Source organism: Periplaneta americana, chromosome 5 (genome assembly GCF_040183065.1).
Source record: "Periplaneta americana isolate PAMFEO1 chromosome 5, P.americana_PAMFEO1_priV1, whole genome shotgun sequence".
In the NCBI taxonomy this organism is placed as follows: Eukaryota; Metazoa; Arthropoda; class Insecta; order Blattodea; family Blattidae; genus Periplaneta; species Periplaneta americana.
The window spans coordinates 109382665-109407031 of NC_091121.1; the positions used below are offsets into that span (position 1 = coordinate 109382665).

General features: G+C 35.2%; 1 protein-coding gene across 1 annotated transcript in view; it reads right to left on the minus strand.

Moving 5' to 3' along the window:
* The window catches only part of LOC138700078 (zinc finger protein 687b-like), a 54714-nt gene that overhangs the window by 6683 nt on the left and 23664 nt on the right, over positions 1-24367 (minus strand). The window contains exons 3-6 of the mRNA XM_069826393.1: positions 13220-13398; positions 4129-4570; positions 1614-1890; positions 559-835 (exon numbers count right to left, since the gene is read on the minus strand). Coding sequence (XP_069682494.1) covers positions 559-835; positions 1614-1890; positions 4129-4570; positions 13220-13398 — 1175 coding nt within the window. The remainder of the gene's footprint in view (positions 1-558; positions 836-1613; positions 1891-4128; positions 4571-13219; positions 13399-24367) is intronic.

A 24367-nucleotide genomic window follows, 5' to 3' on the forward strand; every position in this document is an offset into this window, starting at 1 on the left:
ATTGTGGTGAGTATCTTTAAGTTCTGTTTCGTTTGTTTTCTTACAAGTGGGAATTTGTGCTATCAACATAACTGCTGGTACTAGTGTGTACACTCTGCTCTCTCCATTGCAGAACGATTTTCCTTTTGGACTATACCACAAAACAAATTGGTGGTGAAACTTTAACAGGTATAGAGTCATGATAGTTGGTGAAACCTTGTTCACATTTTCTTTATTTAAGCCATTTAAGCATTCAGATTGTCATTCACAGTTACAGAAAAAGAATCATGTGTAAATTCGGGAGATAAGGAAAGAAAAATGTTACGCACACTTCTCAGATAAATTATGAAAGAAACCATTTTTTTCAGTACTAGAGGTGCTAGAAACATGTAATTACTGAAACATTTACTAACATGAGCTTTCCGGTATAAGTATTCAACAATATACAGCATACATATTCGTTTAAATGTGGTACCACGTGACACTTCATAGTCTTAGTCTTAGTGATATATTAATTTTATGGCTGTAAAAACGTAAACCACAACTAAGATAAAACTGTACACTCTAAGTGTTTCTTACCTGTAACGAACAGCTTTGGACATATGAAAACACGTGTACAGCAAATGCACAGACAAAGAAGCCCAGAGACCGAATTCACGAGTGCACTCTGGGCACACATATGGTTTTCTCTGAGTGTGGACGCGAATATGTGCTGATAGACTGCAGGTTGATGGCAAGATAAGTCCACATGTTTTGCATTTTAATTGAGTGTTTATTGGAAGATTTGAACCCAAGAAGTGCTCTTTCATATCTCCATTCTTTGGCACAATACCACACTCCTTGCATTCCACAGAACCTGAAGCATAATGTTAAACCACATTAGTTCATATTTTGAAAGAAATATTAGATAATTTATGACAATTAATTGTTTTACCCATGCTAATTTGCTGAAGTGTTTCTTTTGTAATAATGATAAACCATACTTACACAATACAACAATTAAATCACACTCCAATGATTACAGTCACTGTTCTCTACTGATCACATCCCTTACAATTTTTTACTTATTGGAAAAGCTATATACAGTAACAGGGTTTACAGGACCAATTCCTCATGTTCGAGAACTATCAGACAGTATTTGAACGAAGTGAGCTTCGATTTCCAGCAATAAACTTCTCTGTGTGAATAACTTTTTACAAAGGACAGCATTTGCGACAATATCTATAGTTGATGCATGCTATGTTTGCTCTATTAGTCAGCAGTCTTTGAAATGTTGCTTAACATGCGGATTGTACAGGGACTGTTGACTATGGGACAATATGGAAAAAAACCCTCTGTAGCTACTGTGTAACTTACAAACGAAGAGTCCACTGCAAGAATGATGGATGTCACGTTCTTGTCGAAAATGAACCAAGACTGTCAATGCATAGCTTAAGACATATAGAATGTACATAGAGAGTTATATGGCATTAACACTGATAGTCATTGTCCAGTAATGATCAGAAAATCACAGTTAAGCTTTGAGCGCTAAGCATTTCAAACTTTCAACTGCTTCTCCCGCAAAATGTATTCCAAATGACATCCATCATTCTTGCAGTGGACTCTTCAAACATATATTACATTTCAAAACTTGCCTAGCATATCAATTGGAGATTCATCTGGTACTTCAGGCAAATCAACTGGCGGATTTATACTAGCAGTTTTTGTTTGATTGTTGTCTTTGGATTTCAGAATGATAGTACGGTCTTTAGAAACAGCTGCAACAGTGGAAACTACAAATGGAGAGACTTGTCCTCCTGTATTAAGACTCATTTGCGTTTGTCTAGTATCTTCCTTCCTTCCTTGCAAATGGTTATTGTCAACAGATTTTACTTGTCCAGCAGAGGACGATTCATTTACTCCTTCTGTCACCTAAATTGAAAACATATAACTTTAGTTTAACAATACTTTATTTTCTGTTTAAAATCTTACCTCGATCACGAACAGGTAACAGGTAGGTGATAACTGCAAGCGGAAAATATTCTCCTATTCATTAAGCTTACAGCACTATTTTACATTTATATCTCATCTGATAACAATAATGCTAAATGTTAGTTGAAAGTTGCTTGCTATCAGCAGCTATAACAACTTTGACTGATAGAAGTGCATTGTAGTTGACTATATCGTTGGTACTCACAGGAAACTTGGTAGATTAAAGCAATAATTCTATCACATATGTAGCAAGATATGATACTATCATTTAACATATAATTTTCAATTGACTTCTTGTAAATGTATTAAGAGAACTGGGTCGTGATTTGGGGTGAAAAACCAGATTTTTTATTTTGTGTTAAAAAACACAAAACTTGCTCTCTAAATCAATGTATATATTGTACGTGTATTTATTTTTTATTTTAGTAGGTTATTTTACGACGCTTTATCAACATCTTAGGTTATTTAGCATCTGAATGAGATGAAGGTGATAATGTCGGTGAAATGAGTCTGGAGTCCAGCACCGAAAGTTATCCAGCATTTGCTCATATTGGGTTGAGGGAAAACCCTGGAAAAAACCTCAACCAGGTAACTTGCCCCGACTGAGAATCGAACCTGGCGGGCCACCTGGTTTCACGGCTAGACGTCCTAACCATTACTCCACAGGTGTGGACTTGTGGGTGTATCCCTATACATAAGCTCTTTAAATATGGTGGCGCATGTAATTCATACATTCATTTTTAAATATAGTTTTCCGTAAGTTAAGATTTTTCAAACTTAAGTTTATTTTTTCTGAAACTACTGATTCTATTTGCATGAAATATTTACAGTGTTTTCTGCAGTCTGTGTTCTACAAAGGAGACTGATGTGTTTATGAATACGACACACGTAACATAAGAAAAAATATATATGCATTGAAAAAAATAATACTAAATATTGCTTTAGAATTTACAATATACATTACTTGAAAATAAAAAGAGGAATGTGAGTGAAGAATGTAACAAGTAATGTGCACTTAAAGTTTGAGGTACTTACTCACTTACTTACAAAAGGCTTTTAAATAATGCTTTAGAATTTACAATATACATTATTTGAAAATAAAAAGAGGAATGTGAGTGAAGAATGTAACAAGTAATGTGCACTTAAAGTTTGAGGTACTTACTCACTTACTTACAAAAGGCTTTTAAATAATGCTTTAGAATTTACAATATACATTATTTGAAAATAAAAAGAGGAATGTGAGTGAAGATTGTAACAAGTAATGTGCACTTAAAGTTTGAGGTACTTACTCACTTACTTACAAAAGGCTTTTAAATAATGCTTTAGAATTTACAATATACATTATTTGAAAATAAAAAGAGGAATGTGAGTGAAGATTGTAACAAGTAATGTGCACTTAAAGTTTGAGGTACTTACTCACTTACTTACAAAAGGCTTTTAAAGAACCCGGAGCTTCATTGTACCCTCACATAAGCCCTCCATTGGTCCCTATTCTAAGCAAGATTAATCCAGCCCCTAGTATCATATCCCACCTCCCTCAAATCCATTTTAATATTATCTTCGCATCTACGTCTCGACCTCCCCAAAGGTATTTTTCCCTCAGGTCTTTCAACTAATACTCTATACAAATTTTAAAGTTTGAGGTACATTTAGCAAAGTGGAAAAAAAGGTTTCAATTAGAACTTTTTTTTTGCATTTGGGCAAGTTAACTTGTTTTTATACCATTGAATTCAGAATGATTTATTGTGTAACCATGGAAATTTTTATTCCACCCTGAGCACTAAAAGCCTAGAAATACTGAACTAAACTTTTGTACTGAAATGCTTTAAACATACAGAAATCACTACCCAGTCCCCTTAATACTCACCCGAAATTTGTTTATTATTTTACGAATATTAGACCTAATAAGGAGGTAAGTGTATTTAGAAATTAACACCTCCCTGGACTTGAATTCTTTGTAAAAGCAAAGAGTTTACAAAATCAGCACTAGCTATTCCAGAAAATGTATAACAATGCATAATAAATTTCTTTTCTACACGATTACTATAAAGATAGTTAGAGTTCACTGTGTAAATACTTCTTTATAACTGTTTTAATCCAAGCATGACTATAACTATTCCGTCTCTCTAAATCTGAGAATATTATAGAACTTATGTGTTTTACAATAGAAGTTCTAACCTGATTGACAGTTACATCTGACTTCCGCGTCTCGTTGCTCTTTTGTCGAATAATACGTCCATGAGCATCCATTGGAATTGGAACAAAAGGCCCAAGAGCTATTTTACTCTTCTGGAGAGGGGATAGAGAAAGAGCATCTGGTTCTAAGTCTTCATCAACACTACAAACACTATTTCTTGCACTGTAATCATGATCATTATTTTTTGCACTGTAATCATGGTCATTACTAGATATAGATGATGCAAGAGTCGCCTTCCCTTGTGCAGTATTTAAGCTTTCACTAGTTTTAGCACTATTTGCTTCTTCAGAATGTCCTCGTAAGTGAGCCAATAACTCACAACGATTGTAGAACAACACAGTTTGTAAACATGTGCGACAACCATATAAGATGGTAACACTCCGACGTTCCAAGTGACGCACTAAACTTGATTCCAGTATGAATCTGTGAAAATGATAAAATTACAAATAATATAAACAATATTATTAGAATGACGTGCATAACTGAAGACTTGAAGTAAATAAGGATCTAAGTGCCATTCTCATACATCCAACGCAATTGAGTCATAACATCATCCCTCCTCTGGCAAACCAGCGAAAGTGACAAATAAGCGAGGTTTGCCAGAGGAGGGATGATATACAGTGTTCAACGATATTGTTACATATTATTTAATTGCAGACTTATGAAGAAATATGTAAATTTCTCTTTGTGCTAAAAAAATATTGCATATTTCTTCTTAAGTTTGCAAAAAAAACTAATATGCAACGATTTTTGAGCAAACGAATAGGTAGGTATCTAATGCTGTTGATTTAACAATCGAGTTATTTTCAGTCTTGCTTCCCAGTATTTAGATGCAAGACTTGTATTTTTTTTTAAGTGCTTCACAGTGTGTTAAATGATTCGTATCCAATTCTTCTCCTTGAGAACATAATACACAATTTTGAGATGACAAGATGCCAATCCATATACTAAATGTTTACCTACAATCATGACCTGTAAGGAGTCTGAACATGGCCATAGCAGATTTACGTGGTAGGTCAGGAATTAAATCAGGTCTTTCTAGTAAATATTTCCAATGGGAATTTTCTATAGTATTTAATATTTGGACATTACAATTATTTTTAATAACTTGTTTTATTGAATAATATGAAAAAATTATAGTTTTGTTTTAAACTTAGGATTTGTTTAATCATTGAATGGATTTATTTTATTTTTTCCATTTTTAGTTGATTTATTGATAGTATTGATTGTATTGTGACTAAAGTCACTTACTAGTACTATATTCTTGCAATGATGTTCAAAGAAATAAATTTTGAAGGGATGTATAAATAGCTTCAACTTCATCAAAATTTGTGTTATTTTCCCCCACATTCTTATAGATCGAAAAGAAGTACCACCTGCTCCAGCTCCTTCGTCAGGTTCCATGAGAGAGCCGTCTGGATATATATACACAGACGTGTGCAAATTATTAGACTCAAATGATAATATAAATGATTCAAGTAACATTTATTGTACAGAACTCATTTATTACACACTGTTTGCAACAATTAATATTTAGTATGAAACCCTTTGCTCTTTATCATCAATTTTATGCGGTTTGGCATGCTGTTCATGACATTTTCACATTGTTTCTTGATGTCTTCATCCCTGTGCCATATTTGGATAAGTGCTTCTATAAGGTCCACCTTGGTGGTAATCGTCGTTTTTTTTTAAGTTTTCTCTTTACGATAGACCAAAGATTTTCAATTGGATTTGCGTCTGGGCTGTTACCTGGCCAGGGAAGGACGTCTACATTATTTTCAGCCAGAAAATTAGTTACTGATCTGGCTTTGTGACAGGGTGCTTCATCCTGCATGAAGACACGTTCACCATCAGGGAACCAGTCCTTCATTTGTGAAAAAACTCTGGTTTCTAGGACTTTTTTGTACTGATCCTGCCGCATAGAGTCCTAGAGAATTATTTTCTGGCCAGTAATTCATGATAATTATAAAAATGTAAAAAATGTGGTGCTGAGTCTAATAATTTGCACACGTCTGTATATATATATATATGTCCAATTACTTAATGGATACATTGTATGTAGAGTTTCCAATGTTAGAATTTTTGCTTATTGAGGAGAAATATCTTTCTTGTTAAAGATTTTGTTTAAGTATAGATATAGGAAGATAAATTCCAGTAAAAACACAATTTTCACGAAAATATCACTTAGACCCCTATTTACTTCAAGTCTTCAACTAAGTAGCTCCAAACCATTAAGTAATTTAAGTGAAATGAAGAACAGACATACAACCCATCCCCTAGTCGTGTTATGTTAATAAGAACTAAGGTCACTGAGCTAAGAAACACAACCTTGATGACGTTCCACTGGGTCAGAGGGGGTTTCGGGGAAACGAAAGAGCAGACTACTCAGCCAAGATTGCTGGCACATACAAATCTGCTGACATCACCTACAATGCATACCAAGATTTCGACGAAAGCAGATGGCTGAAGACTACTATGTAAGACTTTGGAATGCTACTTAAACCAATTCAAGTAATGCCGCTCATACCAAACTGTACATTCCCACATCTACCATCGACTTTCCTTGTCTCTATGGCCAAACCACATCATCACTCACTTCCTAACCAACCATGGCTGCTTCTATTCCTACCTGTACAAAATGAAAATAATTCCCTTGCCAATCTGCAACTGTTCAGAGAAGTCTATACACATGGTAAGTCACCTCTCGAGAGATCGACCAACTATACTATAGATTTATAGAGATATACCAAAGTACATATGATATTTCCATGCAGGAATTCTACGTTAACATATGATGAAGGATCAGTGGAGTGGAGAAAAATTCTCTTTGGCACTGGGAACCCGGGTTTTCAGCTCTACGTGCTGACACTCTATCCACTAAGCCACATCAGATTCCAATTCCGATGCCGGATTGAATCCTCTCAGTTTAAGCTCCACCTCTTAGTTTCCCCTTTAGTGGCCAACCCCCATGCACTGTGTCACAGATGTGTGACAGTGGCACAATGTCCAACACACTAATGTGCAGAGGTGCACTCATTATGAGTGATTAAGTGGCCGAGATCCGATGGAATGAGCGCCATCTTAAATTACAAGTGATTATATACACATATCATATTATAGTGATGTACTGAAGTACATATGATATTTCCATGCAGGAATTTGCATTATCATATGAGCTGTTCAGAGCAAAAGTGGTGAAAGTCAAAATTGGGTAATGAGATTGCTACTTTGCACTTTATTTTACAGAATGTTTCCTTTAACCCTCATTACCCATTTTTGACTTACACCACTTCTGCTCTGAATAGCTCATATAATGAAGGATCGGTGGAGCGAAGAAAAATTCTCTCCAGCACCGGGATTCGAACCTGGGTTTTCAGCTCTACGTGCTGAAGCTGTATCCACTAAGCCACACCGGATTCCAATTCCGATGCCGGATTGAATCCTCTCAGTTTAAGCTCTACCTCTTAGTTTCTCTTTAGTGGCCAACCCTCATGTACTGAAAGGATTCAATCCTTGAATATATAACTTTGGCACTTAGTGCCTTTGCTACAGCTGCTCTTCAGTTAAATTTGTTATGAAATTTAAAAGTAACTGACATTGTCAACATTCAGTTTTAGCAATCATTTCTTGTGATCATCATCATTCCGGGTGTGTGCTTGTTTAGTGATCAGTAGCACTCGGAAGTTGAAGACCCAAAAGTTAGTATTGCAATGTAATATAGTTCAAGCTAAGAAAATATTCCCTCTATCTCGGGTAGAATCCTCGTTATCACTAGGTACTTTGTTACACCTGGTGAACATTGACTCCAAAATCTATTCACAATTTTTCGACAATAAACGTAAACGAAAGAAAGATTATAATATTATCCCCACAGGTAACAAAATCTGTGGCACGGTTTACACAAGAAACAATTTTTTTCATTTGAAATACCATGTGTTGAGTAAAGACTCTTTGAACTCCAAAGAAGCATAAACCAGACGCTTACCTTACAAATTCTAGCACACAACTAATTAATGATTCTTTCGAATTCAACAATAAACCGTAGCAAAACGCACTTTGAGATGTTAACACAGTTAAAATATTTTTCATATAGTTTGCCTTTCAGTTCTTCAGTGTTGTTGCTTATTTCCAGTCTTTTGTAGTGGTCCTTAATTAATTTGCATCCTGTTGAGATTTCTGCGTTAAAGGCAGGCTTTGCTTTGACTTGGGTATCTTTTTTATCTAATATGTCAGCTTCTTCCATTGCCAAACAGATCCATATGGGATGGTATCCACTAGAAGAAAATTTCCTTATCTCTGGATCTGATACTTTTGTATAGTTTTTTGATATCTATAGGTTTTCTGATAGACATCTTTAAATCCAAAATTTTACGTCTAAAAAGTTTTTCACTGGAAGTAATGTATATTATGTGAATGACAATGGATTCCTTCTATACAAAGATGTTTGTGAACATGGCAAATGATTTTATGTTATTTTTCCAAATAAAGGCAATTTTTAATAAAAATCTTATTTCATGTGCGTCATTCTCAGTTTAACAAATACGTAATATTGAATATGAATAAAATCTGTCTAGTTCCGAAAAAATCATGTACAAAAATATGGACAGAAGAAAAGCATGCCGAAAACCACTTTTCGGTATCAGGGATATTGAAAACGTGTATTTTCGTTATGTTTCAATATTGATTTTTCGCAGCATTTCATAGCCTCCTTCTCTGTATAAAGCGAAAGTAAAAAACAGAGGTATTTGCATATATATTAGTATACAATAAAACATTCTGTAGCAATAATACATGTTATAATCAGTGCGTTCCAGCACCTTTTTGTTGCATTTTTCATCATGGAACCGTAAAATTTGTGAATATGTTTTTAACAGGGGCGTATTTTGCAGACTACCCGGGCTACTGGCGGTAGCCCAAGGAAATTACAAAAGAAAAAGTTTATAATATAACATAATGTAATAATTTTGTATTATTAGTTTTACCATAGTAATTAAAATTAAAGTAATTGTTAGATATATTTTGTGTAATAATAGGGTCAGTGGTAGCCCAAACCCTTTAACCAGTATACGCCACTGGTTTTTAATATAATTTTTCTTTGAAATCTGCTTAGTCCTTGAAAGTCTTAGTTGAACGAAAAGGAGGTTAAAAACGACAAGAGTTCCACCACCTTTTCCTCCAGAAGAAAAGCACTGGTTATAATTAATATCATGTATTTTAGATTTAAATTGACTCGATAAAAAGAGACATACAGACATTCAAGAGAATGTCAAAAGTTTCAAACACAGTGGAAGATATTCAAATATGTCAAAGGAACTGGTTAGGTTAGACCATATACAAAGAATGGAATCAACATGTTTATCAAAGAAGGCATTTCAGTATCAACCTAAAGGGTATTGAGACAGAGGAAGACCTAAACAATGCTGGTCACATCAAGAGCATCTTTCGATATAAGAACAGGCTCAACTGAACCTAAACAATTCATGATGATGATGGCAATGATGAGGATTATGATGATGATGATGATGATGATGATGATAATAATAATAATAATAATAATAATAATAATAATAATAATAATAATAAAAGTGAATGTGGTTACTTCATTTGAGGATGGAGATATAAATTTTAAATTAAACTATTTATTGCATGGTACCTGAAGTTAGTTAAAATACAAGTAATGCACTCCTGTGAGGGAACATATGTCAACATCCTAATTTTTATTATGTTAGCAAGTTTCTGAGAAAATACAAGAATAAATACTATTTTATAATAACAGTAACATTTTTAATACAGTTAAAAACCATCTCATTTTTATTTAAAATGTCCATATCATTGCAAAATTCAAGTTCAATAAAATTAACATTAATTACATCTACTTTTTATGTACACAAACTTTGAAATAATATTTATCATTCCATACCAAGGATGATTCACATACTAATAATCTTACACCTACCAAGGATGATTCACATACTAATAATCTTACACCTTCAAGTGATCACAAATAATTGAAGGACTTGCCATAAAAACGTTGCATAATCCATGGGGCTAAGTTTTAAGGAGAGACAAATAATAAAATAACTCTGCATTGTTCACACTTCTGGATGATTTAATGCAACTATTGTTATAATGTGTGAAGAATGAAAGATACAAACAGGGAATCTTAAAGTTCTTAAATATATTCTATCCATACTCTGGTAGTCAAAGAAACAAAATGTTGCATATCCTGAGGAAACTTAACACAATATTGGAACATGCCTCATTAGCCAATTATTTTCAGAAAACAATACAAATAATACGTAATAAGTAAAAATTAAAAAGTTTACACATACTGAAGGATAATACACTAGTGTGACCATCTTTCTAGCTGAACAAAATATCATTCAAAATCAAAGTGCATAAAGTGAACACACAATATTCAAACATAAAACATTAGTCAGTCTTTTAAGAAAACAATAACAGAAACTAGTACATAATGATCAAACAAAAAGTGTTTACATTGTTGTAGGATTACATAGTGCAGTAACTGCTCATAAATGAAATAAAAAATCATTCAATGTGAACACAGAGTTTGACAGAAAGCGTGATACTGTGGCTCCAGATATTCACACATGATCATAAGTTCAGTTTTCTTTCCCTTCTTTATTGATAAGGATTCTCTGTACGCAGGAGGGAGACTTGCAAATGAAAGAGCAATATACTTTTCATTATTTTGTGTTTTGGATTTCCCCACACTGTCGGTTAGTGATATGGTAAGTATTCCACGGATGGAAGATGTTATGTCCTGCTCTAGTTTGAAGAATTGTAGGTCTGCCAGCACAAATCCGGATTCAAATAGCTTCAGTTATTTTTAGGACAAGATCCTTCTTCAGGTTAGACTCTAGCTGTGCAAAGTCAAGAAACTGCATATTCAACGATTTGTACACACCTGAATCGAAACACTTTTTCCAAGTTTGAATACACCTTTCTTGGTAGTGTATGGTTCCCCACTATTCCCTCACCTCTTCCTCCCATTATCATTCCAATAAGCGATATTAATTGGCCGTTTTCGGCTCTTATTCAGCTCTTTAACTTAGAAAGTGAAACACCGTTCTGTCCAGTGTCTGCCATCGTAAAAGCATAAACGTTCGACAGAGCGCAATTTTCACATCATCTTTATAGACACTACGATCATTATATGCAGGACTGCACTTGGATAACCAACGTTTTCCCATCTGTAACTCACATTTCGTTGCTTTGGTGGTGAAGGGTCCTAACTCACAAAATTTTAATTTTTGACTTAAAACCATTGATGGAGTCTAGGAAGTCTAAATTTTACATTAGTTAAATGTTCTATGCGATTTGTTAAAAAAAATAAAGAGAGATCTGAATTTTGTGAAAAGCCCTATACCACAATTACTGAGTTGTAAATAGACTTAAGTGTCTTACATCCATTCACAGTTCCATTGGAAGGAAAAATGCTGGAATGTTTGTATGGCTGTGAAGGGTCTTAATAACCTGCAAGTGTCTCAGATCCATTCACAATTTCATTTTAACAGGAATGTTCGAAAGGTTGTGGATTGTGAAGAGACTTAAACCACATAAAATGCTTAAATTATTTTATTTTAAATTTTTGGGAGCTTAAGAATCTGGACTTGTGGCAACACTATTTGATTATTAGACGTTTCAGTTTGCATTGTTGTCTTCCATATTGAGCTGTGAATTCAGGAAGTGGTATAGTTAATGTTTTTGCAATAAAAGTACTTCAAAGTAGCATATTTTTCAAAGAAAGATTGAGTGACTCAGAATTTCGAACCATCACAGTGAAAAAGATACCCAAACAAAGAGAAACAGATTTTCTGAATAGTGATATCAGCAGATTGTACTCAGAATCTCTGCCAATTGAGAAAAGGAAACTGAATGGATTACTTCGACTATGTCACACAAACACCATCCAAAAACCGTATCATTCATTTTATGAATCCTTAAAACCGAAGGTTGCAACACCTACTACAGCAACTTCATCAGAAGAAAATGACTTGTAATTAATGCCTTCTATCATTTGTTATAGTAGTATTAACCCTTCACACTTGTTTACATCACTCTTTCAAAAAAGAGTTTATCCTAATTTAAAAAGTATAATAACTATAGTGTAAGTGTAAATTCTAAATTTGGAAACATTTCTATAATACCTGAAAATATTTATCATTAATTTAATGTTAAACCTTAAATGAGGTTGAAGAGCCGCTTGAATAGTTACTTAGAATGGTTTTTGTCTTCTGCTGCAAATAAAAATGCAGGCTAGGAAGGATTAATGTACTGATTTTCTGTAAGTGATAATTTTTTTTAAAGAAAATACATGTCTTCATTGTTTTATATACTTTTAAAATTTTTATAATCACTGATTAACTTTATGTTAACTTTTAAGGATATTACTTGGCTGACTAATTTCGAAATGGTATCCTTCATTGTACAAAGCCAGGTAATTTCCTAAAAAGTTAACACAATAAAGAAGTTGTAAAGTTAATCAGTAAAATACATGTGTTTAGCATCATCTTCAATACTTTTGTTTCATATTATCAGATTTGGGTTATGTCCTTTCATTATTTTAAGTTAGTTAATTCCTCATTCGCAAATATGGTGAAAGGTTCTAAGCCACATTATAAAATATAAGTTTAAAATTAAAATATTTTAATTAAATGAAACATAGTATAATACTCTTCTTAATCATATGAGAACATTAAAATCCATTTCAATTCCCAATTTACTCTCATAATGTTAAATAATATAGTTTTTCTGCTTGCACAAAAATTTCAAATTGCTTTATCTCGAAACTTGCTTATGTGGAATAGGACCATTCACTACCAAAGCAACGAATTAGTAAAAATTGATTATGCAATGTTTTTATGGCAAGCCCTTCAATTAGTGAAAATTGAATTCAAATTTAGTTTAGATCTAATGATTATGATATTCGAGATGCCTCCAGAATGTTTATAAAAGTAGAAATTAATAATTATATTATATTTTAATGTTCATGCAGAGAACTTAAGGATGATACTAACTTCATATGCAAGATAATTTCATTGAACGTACCTATCTCCACAATCTTTACAGGTAAAGTACTGCTCAGTACTATAGTCCTTATTCGGGACCACAGGAGGGATGTATGGAGGTATTGCGGGTGAAAGCAGCTGTTCTTTAACAGATTTCTGGGCAGCAAGGAGTGCATCGTTGGCCTCTGAAGTTGGTATAGCTTCTACCTGATTCTCCAACTGCTGAGAAAAACACACTTTGTAAAAAGTACAAAACACATGCACACACACACAAAATATGTCTCCAAAAAGAAGTGTATGGTATGTTAAAAATCATATAAACATACAGTAAAAATCACTAGTGTCGAACCTATGTCCCATTTTACACTACCTACGAGTAATTGCAATATGCTAAGCTGCAAATGTACTTCGACAAATATTATTCCTGTTCTACTAGTGATTTTTGGGTACACTAATAGTAGTATGTTCTTTCAGCAGTAAACTGTAAAGTGTTTTCAGTGGGTTATTTTACGATGCTTTATCAACTGCTGTGGTTATCTAGCGTTTGAATGATATGAAGATGATGTCGGCAAAATGAGTCCAGGTTCCAGCACCGAAAGTTATCCAGCATTTACTCTTAATGAGTTGAGGGAAAACTCCGGAAAAAAGCCTCAATTTGAGCCCAGACCTGCTAGTTTCACAGTTAGGCATGTGAAGTGGCAAGGTGACAATAATGCACAAGAAGCAGAACAGTTATGAAGAATAATTAGGCAGGATTATACGCATTGTATTCTTCACCTGACATAATTAGGAACATTAAATCCAGACATTTGAGATGGGCAGGGCATGTAGCACGTATGGGCGAATCCAGAAATGAATATAGAGTGTTAGTTGGGAGGCCGAAGGGAAAAAGACCTTTGGGGAGGCCGAGACGTAGATGGGAAGATAATATTAAAATGGATTTCAGGGAGGTGGGATATGATGGTAGAGGCTGAATTAATCTTGCTCAGGATAGGGACTGATGGCGGGCTTATGTGAGGGCGGCAATGAACCTCCGGGTTCCTTAAAAGCCAGTAAGTAAGTAATTAGGCAGGATTATACATTACTAGACTTTGAATTTCAAACACAACCTGAGGGAGACAAAGGTCAATGAGGACTTCCAACTTGGAGAAAAGGAAATTGTGTCATATTGAATAAGATCATAGTATCAGTAAATGGAAAGTTACCACAACCTTTTTAAGAATGTCATATTTACAGAACCTCTATCCATATTGAACAGTAATAAAAAGGTACAAACTGCAATAAAAATGACTATCTTAAACAATTTGTGTTCTATAAGTTGCATCATACACAGTATGTTCCAAATCAACGTATATTTGAACCAATTAATTCAGTGCTGAAGCAGAATTTTTTACAGCTGGAGTACTGCTGGAGAAAATGCGATTCATGCAAGATGGGTCACCAACATGTTCTATGCAATGTTGATCTTCATTTTAACCACATTTTTCCTCAACAATGAATAGGCACAATGGACCAGTTACATGACCTCCATACACTCCAGACTTAGTGAACATTTGAAATATAGTAGAACCCCGTTTATCCAAAAGAAAGAGGGTGGAGCCATTTCAGATAACATTATTTTTTGGATAATCGATGAGAAATATTTTCGGTAAAACTGGGAAGGAAAAAAGATCATTAAGCATGTAAATTATAAACAAAAATTCAATGAATTTAATATTGTAATTGCATATCAATTTTACATCCAATAATCAGTTACAATCTTCTGTGTCTTTTCCTTACATCGTTTGTGACCTGTAATATCATGCCAGCACTTGATGAGAAAATATACGAGTTTTATTTTACTTGACATCATTCTCGTGTAACTAAAAAGCAAAGCTGCAACACAACTAAAATGAATGAGAAATTGGAAACTTACCTCGAATGCATACACCATAATCCTGTAATTCTCAGTAGGTGGGAGGAGGGTGGGTGGCAAAAAGAATGTCTCACTTAGTGGGACTGGCTGTGCTGGGTTACTGTACAAAACAAGTGTTTGGGGGATGGAGGTGGAAAACAGATGCAGCATTTGGTGAAGAATCAGTAGAATGGAGAAAAATCCTCTCTGGCACTAGGACTCAAACCCGGGTTTTCAGCTTTATGTGCTGGCACTTTATCCACTAAGCCACACTGGATTCAAGTTCCGATGCAGGACTGAATCCATCTCATTTTTAAGTTCTACCTACTGACTTCCCCTTTGTTGGCCTACCCTCATGTACCATGTCACAGTGTGTGTGACAGTAGACATGATGTCCAACCACAAGTACAGAGGTGCACTCGTTACGAGTGACTAAGTGGCCGGGGTCTGATGCAACATGAATCACAAACTGATTACTTACACTTTATCATATTACTATGATGTACCAAAGTACATATGGAGTTTCAGTGCAGTAATTCTGCGTTTCCATATGGTGAAGAATCAGTAGAATAGAGAAAATTTCTCTCAGGCACTGAGACTCAGACCCAGGTTTTCAGCTTCATGTGTTGGCGCTTTATCCACTACCGATTCTTCACCATAGGTAAATGCAGAATTACTGCACTGAAACTCCACTTCGATATATCAAAGTAATAGGATAAAGCGTAACTAATCACTTTGTGATTTAAGACGACACCATGTTCTGTCAGACCCTGGCCACTTATTCACTCGTAATGAGTGTACCTCTGAACTTGTGGTTGGACATTGTATCTACTGTCACACATACTGTGACATGGTACACGAGAATAGGCCAACAAAGGGGAACACAGTAGGTAGAACTTAAAAATGAGAGGGATTCAATCCGGTATCAGAACTTGAATCCAGTGTGGCTAAATGGATAAAGTGCCAACACATGAAACTGGAAATCCAGGTTCGAGTCCAGTCCCGGTGCTGGAGATAATTTTTTTATATTCTACTGATTTTTCACCATATGGAAACACAGAATTATTGTACTGAAACTCCATATGTATATATACTTCAGTACATCATAGTAAGATGTAGCATTGCTATGAGGACATTGACACTTAAATTTGTAGCCATGCTATAGGGGATGATCAAAATATTGCAGAGATAAACGAAACATTGGCTGTTGTTTTTTTTTTTTGCGACATTGTTTCAGATAAGCCAGATTTCTGTTAACTGAAGTTCGATTAAGGGGGGGTTTTCTGTTTAGTTTATGCTACCTCAGAAAACAATGTAAAAACTTTGAAATAATTATGAATGTGAAGGCTTTGGTATCTATGCAACTATTCTCCAAATGCTTGTGGTGTTGGGTCGCATACAACAGTCAATGTGTTCATTCATTAAAAGGATTGTAGTTCTTTGATTTTGGATATTTGTTTATATAATTATTTTTTTCTTAATTCTTTTCGTACATAAAACCATCCCTGATTTTTTCTTTTTGCAAAAGTTTGAAGGCACTCTATGTATGAAACTAATTCGGTAAGAATGTAAATATTTAACATGAGATTCGAGGGATAATATGTCAACTTGAAATAGATATTGAAAAGACTAGGATAATAACAGTGATCCTCTGATTGAGATTCTGACTGATATGTATATATATTATCAGGCAGTACATCTCACTTGACAATATGTGTCAGAGGAAGAACAATTGTTTGTATGCATCTGAAGTCTGACTAGTGTAATTTGTAGCTAGTCAGCGATGTATGCAATGGAAGGTGAAAGGAACTGGCCACCCTACTCCATTATCTTCTGGCCTAGTTGTCTCATAAGTGGTGCCTTCTTGGTACCACTTGTGAGATTCAGACCTGTCTTTGGACAGTTGATGAAACAACAAACAATAACAAACAATAACAGTAGCAACCACAAGTCAGCATTTATTTAAGATTCTTACAGAAATCACTGACAACACCTTCTGCACTTGACCACTTTGTTCACCGGATCTCACAGTGTGATTTCTTCCTGTGGGGTTTTGTCAAGGACAAGGACTGATTTCTGAGTTTTCCACATGATACTTTCACATAATCTATCGAGAAACTGTTCGTACCACCTTCGAAGTGATGACGTACGTCCAAATTGGTGGTGAAACATGGAAGAACCACGACATCACAGTTACAGCATGCATATTTGAGCACACACCAGCTATGGTTTGTTGGTGGGAAAGCCATTTTTTCCAAGAATGATGTATACGTTTCTCGCTAATTCCTAACAAATGAAACTCAGATGGCAGTACGAAACTTGAAATATCTCTTCTTCAAATGGTAATAATATCGTGTCTATTCGATATCAGTGAAAATATAGTATTATATAATCAGTCAATAATTTGTGGACACATTGTAGTAATGAAATTACAATGTTGGGTTTAATACGGTCAGTAACTTCTTCTTCCTCTGCACCTGATTCACTTTCAATACTTTTCGTTATATGTTGTTGTTTTCTAATGCCAGGCGTTTGACAACAAAGTCATTTGACCTCTTGCACTCCAATATTTTTCAAAGATATTATCATGACCAGCCACTGAAGCACAGATTTTGAGGTGTTCCGAATCCATTTCTTGGTTTGAGTTGCACAATGGGCAGTTAGGGGACTGATATATTCCAATTCTATGCAGGTGTTTGGCCAAACAATCATGGCCTGTTGCCAATCTAAATGCAGCTACAGACGATTTTCGTGGTAAATCGGGAATTAACTGTGGATTTTGATGCAGAGAGTTCCAGTAGAGTATGCATATATTATACTCCATATCAGATTAATGGATTTTCTAATACTATATTTAAACTAATATTGAAGTTTGACTTTAAATGCATTCCATCTGTGCCCCATGTGTGATATGGATATGTTCAGATGGTTATCCTATTCTCGTCAAATCCTCTCAAGTATGTCTGGTGTGAGGTTTCTGATGGCGGTCATAATATGCCTTCTCAATTCCGACAATGTTGTTGGAAATTTAGGGACCTAATATTGTCAAATAAATATTTTCAATAGTTACAATAACCAAATCGGCTAAATTAGAAAATAACAATGAAAATTTATATCATGTTCGTATACATTTCTGCCCAGTGAATACATGACAAGAATTACGTTAAATGAAATAATTCATATTTCAGACAACAAGATCTTGATTCCCTCTATTTATTTAAGATCCTCAAAAGTGATAAAATCTGTGAATCTTTCATAAACAACCTTAGCTTTTGCGTTTCTGTGAAACATACGAGAACTCACAAACTTTCCCACAACAGGAATTCTAAATATCTTTCTCCAGATACATTCAAAATGCCAACTTGTACTACAGTAAATTTGATGCATTTAATTTATAAACTTAGAATTTGCATAACTTAAAAATTTTTACCATAATTATTATTGTAATTCTTGTGCTATCCTATTATTATTGGCTAATTGCTGTAATCGCTGTTGACTAACACAAGGTGAGCCAATGAAATGGGTGATTTTAAACTTCGGCTGAGTTCTGCTGCGAGCATTCTCATTATGTTCAGAAGTGATTATGATTATATTAGAGGAGAAAATTTCGCTCCAGCATCGGAGATTGAACCCGGGTCCTTGATTCTATGTACCAAGTGCTCTAACCACTGAGCTACGCGAAAGTTCAATCCACAGCACTGGATCGAATTCCTCTCCTCTAGTGTTTTTCTCTTTGTGGCCTGACTCCAAATTCGACATATATGTTGACATATATTAATTCAACTGCCATTATACAAAGAGTGCATTCAACTGAGTGACTTGGTAGCCTGGATTCCACAGTAATATGCACTGCTGGGCGAAGAATCTACGTAAAGATTAATTTTTGGTCCTACAGAATATATCTGTTATGGTAACAGTGATTACTAGAGAAGAAAAATTTGCTCCGGTGCCGGGAATCGAACCTGATCCTTGGTTCTACATACAAAGTGCTCTAACCACTGAGCTACGCCAAAGTTCAATCCACAGCACAGGATCGAATCCCTCTCCTCTACAGTTTTTTCCTTTGTGGCCTGACTCCATGTTCGGTATACTAGGTGTTTCAGACCACCCGTATCAGCCTTTTTTCTGGAAAACTATATGATACTGGTTGTTCATAAAAAAATTTGATAACCAAAACCTATGTAAAGAATCGATTGGTGGCAGTACCATTTCCTGTAACAAACCGGAAGTATGGGTACCTGTGGTCAACTTCGAAATTTCAAATGAGAACATGGGTCATTGAAGGTACCATTGGAAACTACTTTTAAAAAGAAACAACTTTTACTGAAACTTTTTTTCCTAACTTCTATTGTTTACTCACAAAGCAAAAAAAAAAAGTGGTCTTTTCTGAGAAATGTTGTAATGTTGTTTATGTACGTACACTCTTCATAGTAAGTGTTCAAAATGTTTGCCACCCTGTGCTAAACAATGTTCTGATCTCCTCCTAAAATTCGTGATTGTACGGATACCTTCAGCATAGCTGAGACACATACAGGCTTCTCTAATTCTTTGTTTCATATATTCTCTAGTTGTTGGACGCACCTGGTAGAACATGTCTTTAATTATTCCACACAAGAAGAAGTCATTTGGAGCGGTCAGGAGATCGGGCTGACCAGGTTACTGGTTCTCCTCGTCCAATCCACCATAGGGGCATAACTGTTAATAACTCACCGAGCTCTACGTGAAAAGTGAGCCGGACAGCCGCCCTGCTGAAACCACATCGTTAACCGAAGCGCAAGGAGAACATCATGAAGCAACTGGTGCAAAATGTTTCGGAGGAAGCGTGCGTTCTACCATTCAAGTTCTCCTAAAAAAAGTATGGGCCTATGACTCTGTGTCCAAGGAGGCCACACAATGTGTTGAGGCTCCACATGTGCTGGTAATCCACTTCATGTAGCCAGTGTGGATTAAGTGGAGACCAGTAATGGGAATTATAGAGATTTACCTGACCATTACTTTTGAAAGTTGTCTCATCAGTCCACAGAATTCTGAGCTCGAAATCATGGTCCATGTTTAGAAATCAGTTGCAGAAATCAACACGAGTCTGGAAGTCATGTCCCCCAAGTTCCTGATGGAGATGAATATGGTATGAATGAAATTTGTTGTCTTTCAGAATTCTAAACACTGTATTATAATGCAATCCTGAGTTATAGGCAATCCTCCTTGTGGGGGAAAATTAAAAACATGATCTATCAGATGCGTCCAATAACTAGAGAAGACATGAAACAAAGAATTAAAGAAGCCACACCATGTGTGTCTCTTAGCTGTGCTGAAGTTCTCTGTGCAATCACGGATGTTAGGAGGAGATGAGAACATTGTTTAGCACAAGGTGGCGGACATTTTGAACACTTACTATGAAGAGTGTACATACATAAATAACATACAACATTTCTCAGAAAATACTATTTTTGTTGCTTTGTGAGTAAACAATAAAAGTTAGAGGAAACAAGTTTTTTCTTTTTAAAAGTAGTTTCCAATGGTACCTTCAATGACCCATGTTCTCATTTGAAATTTCGAAGTACCCCTACTTCCAGTTTGTTACAGGAAATGGTACTACCACCAATCAATTCTTTACATAGGTTTTGGTTGTCAAAAATTTTTTTATGAACAACCAGTATCATATAGTTTTCGAGAAAAAAGGCCGTTATGGGTGGTCTGAAACATTCGGTATATGTTGATATAATATTAAGTCAACTGCCATTATACAAGGACTGTACTCAAATGAGTGACAATGGCCAGGATTGAACAGTATACAGTATGCATTGTTAGGCGAAGAATCTAAGTAAAAATTAATTTCTGGTCCTACAGAACTTCGGCGTAGCTCAGTGGTTAGAGCACTTGATACACAGAATCAAGGATCCGGGTTCGATCCCCAGTGCTAGAGCGAATTTTTCTCCTTTAATAATCATTGTTACCATAACAGATACTGTATATTCTTTAGGAGCAAAAATTAATCTTTACGTAGATTCTTCGCCCAACAGTGTATATTACAGTGGAATCCCGACCACCAAGTCACTCAGTTGAGTGCGCTCCTTGTATAATGGTAGTTGACGTAATAGATTAATTTCTGGTCCTACAGAACTTCGGCGTAGCTCAGTGGTTAGAGCACTTGATACATAGAATTAAGGATCCGGGTTCGATCCCCAGTGCTAGAGCGAATTTTTCTCCTTTAATAATCATTGTTACCATAACAGATACTGTATATTCTTTAGGAGCAAAAATTAATCTTTACGTAGATTCTTCGCCCAACAGTTATATTACTGTGGAATCCCGACCACTAAGTCACTCAGTTGAGTGCGCTCCTTGTATAATGGTAGTTGACGTAATATTATGTCAAACTTGAGTCAGGCCACAAAGGGAAAAACACTAGAGGAGAGGGATTCGATCCGGTGCTGTGGATTGAACTTTGGCGTAGCTCAGTGATTAGAGCACTTAGTATGTAGAACCAAGGACTCGGGTTCGATCCTCGGCGCCAGAGCGAATTTTTCTCCTCTAATAATCATTGTTACCATAACAGATATATTTAGTAGGACCAAAAATTAATCTTTACGTATTTTCAGTATATGACAGTCAGAATGAAGAATTGGAGTGGTGCACAATGTGTGTATGCCATCAAGGCTTATTACAAAAATGGCAATAGCTTCGTGACCACATAGTGCTTGTTTCAGCATCATTACAAAATCTGTCGTAATGATCCAGTGCCCTCTGTATGTGCTACCAAAACATGAGCAAAAAATTTTGAAGAGACAGGTTTGGCTCTAAAGAATAATCCTGTAGGGAGAGTGTGAAATGTGCAAACACAAGAGAATATAGTTACTGTAAGAACTGCACTAAGTAGAGTGTTATACTAGATAGACAGTTTTTTTGATACTTCAGATTACTGAGCACTCAGACACCCAGAGATCAACAGGGATACATAGTTCCAGCAGAATGGAGCGACCAGCCATACTGCTGTAGTATCAATGCAATGCCTCTGACGTTTGTTTCGAATCACCTCATTTCCAAGTCTGGGGACATTCCATGGCCAGCAAAGTCGCCAGATCTAACAACTTGCAATTTCTTCTTGTGGGGGAAAGCAAAGTCTTCAATCATCCTCCATCACAAGATATCGAAGGACTCAAACAATAAAATTGTCATGAGGTATCTCAAATCTCCATGGAGATGTTGCACCATGTGATGGGCTGATTACAATCAAGATTCAAAGAAAGTGCGCAGCTACATTTAGGCCTTCTTAGAAATGTGGTTTACAAAACTTGAGAACTTTTTTCTATAAAAAGCAAATGGCATCTGAAATATTTCATATTAATTTTAACACATGCTACAACACATATCAGTAAAAAATATCAAGGTTTTAAAATCACTTGTTTTATTGACCCACCTCGTACTGAATTTAATTTTGGGAGGGAGGCACTATGATCCAGCACTGCGACCTTTCAAGATTTATTGCGCTAACCCTCAAGCGAGGCACATTTCCAAACTCACACCAGCTGACTACACTAAAGTTTGCTGTATACCCAGGTTTCAAGCACACAACTCCATTTGTCCTTAGTCTAGCCCCCTCTGTAAGTCCAGTCAGCATTTAGAGAATGCTATGAAAGAATGACAGAATGAAGAGATGTTGACAGAATGATGTAGATGCCTAATATAGGGAAATGGGAGATCCCGAGAAAATCCCCATCTGTGATCTTGTCTGCCACAAGTGTCACTATGGATTTTTCAATGACAAATTCCAGGCCTGACCAAACTCGAATCTGCGTGACAGACTACCACTGAGTTTATCATTTCTCATGATATCTTATGTATTAAATCATAAACATTTCATTTATGTCTAAAATATTATTTTATACATTAATGAAATTTCTGTTAACAGCCTTAAAACTTAATAAGATATTTTCATGTAGATTAGCCATGAAACTAAATGAAACGCTTATGAATAGAATTATCACTAAAAGAAATCGAAAATGACAATTTTTCACTGATGAGACGAAAATCGTTCATGGTTTTCCTTGCTGCGAAGGAAAGAATAGAATAAGAAATTTAAAAGAAATATGTGATTTGTTTAATAAAGCACACCAAAATAAAAACAAAGACAATCAACAGTTTCGAAAATAGTGCAAAAATTCAATGAACAGAAAGTATAAAAGATAAATCAAAATCTGTAGGGCCAAAGATAATTACAGGAGGAGAAAATGGCCTTAATATGATGTTATACATACAAGAAACTTTGCATAATTTGCAAGACAGATGGCACTTCAGTCATACTTCAGTATGAAAATTATTGAAGTCAGACAAGAAACGACAAAATCTACCTTTTGCAAGAATTAAGTGCAGACGATTTTGACAGAAGAAATGTATTCTATGAAATCTTAATTGAAAAGATAAATTGAAACCCAAATTTCGTGAGGCACATTATATTTTCAGATGAAACAACTTCCTGTTTGAATAGCTGCATCAATTGGCACAACTGTTGATACTGACTCCTGACAACCCTCAATGGATGGAACAAGTGCACAAATTAGTATCCTCGGAAAATCAATGTGTGGACAGGTTTAGTAGGAGACAGTAAAACTGGTTTATTTTTATAGAATGAAATTTAAACTCTGATAAGTACTGAATCTACAGCTTTCGGATGATTATGACAAAATTGCAGATAGAAGTTTCCAGGTGTCGTGGCAGGAGATCTTCTGGTTTCAGCAAGATGGTGTGGTGCACTTGTGGTTTTTTTAAGAGAAGCAATGAGTTTCCTGACGGAAATATTTGTTGGTAAATGGATTGGAAGAAGAGGTACATTGAGTGGCGTGCTAGTTCACCTGACCTGACCTGTTGGATTTCTTTTTATGGGATCACTTGAAGTCCAGGATGTATCAAGATAAACCAAAAAAAGTTCAAGTCCTACAGGAAAGACTCAGAGATGAAATGCAACTAATAAGACTTATGACTGTGAGAAAGACAATGGACAGTTTTTGTGATAGACAGAGACATTATTCAGTTGTGAATACTTCTTATTTCGATAATCTTTTGCAGATATTGTAAAGTTTTTTTATGTTATGATTTGACTAGTAATTGTCACGTAAACACTTAAAAATATACAGATAATCAAGTGAAAACTTTCCTAGTTTAAAACTGATACAACATGGTCATAGTTCTTCTTCAGCCATTAAACTTAATGCAAATTCCAAATATTATCTACAAATCACTATAGGACATCATTTTAAAAACATATTCTCACAACATGTATATTTTTTTTTTGTAAAA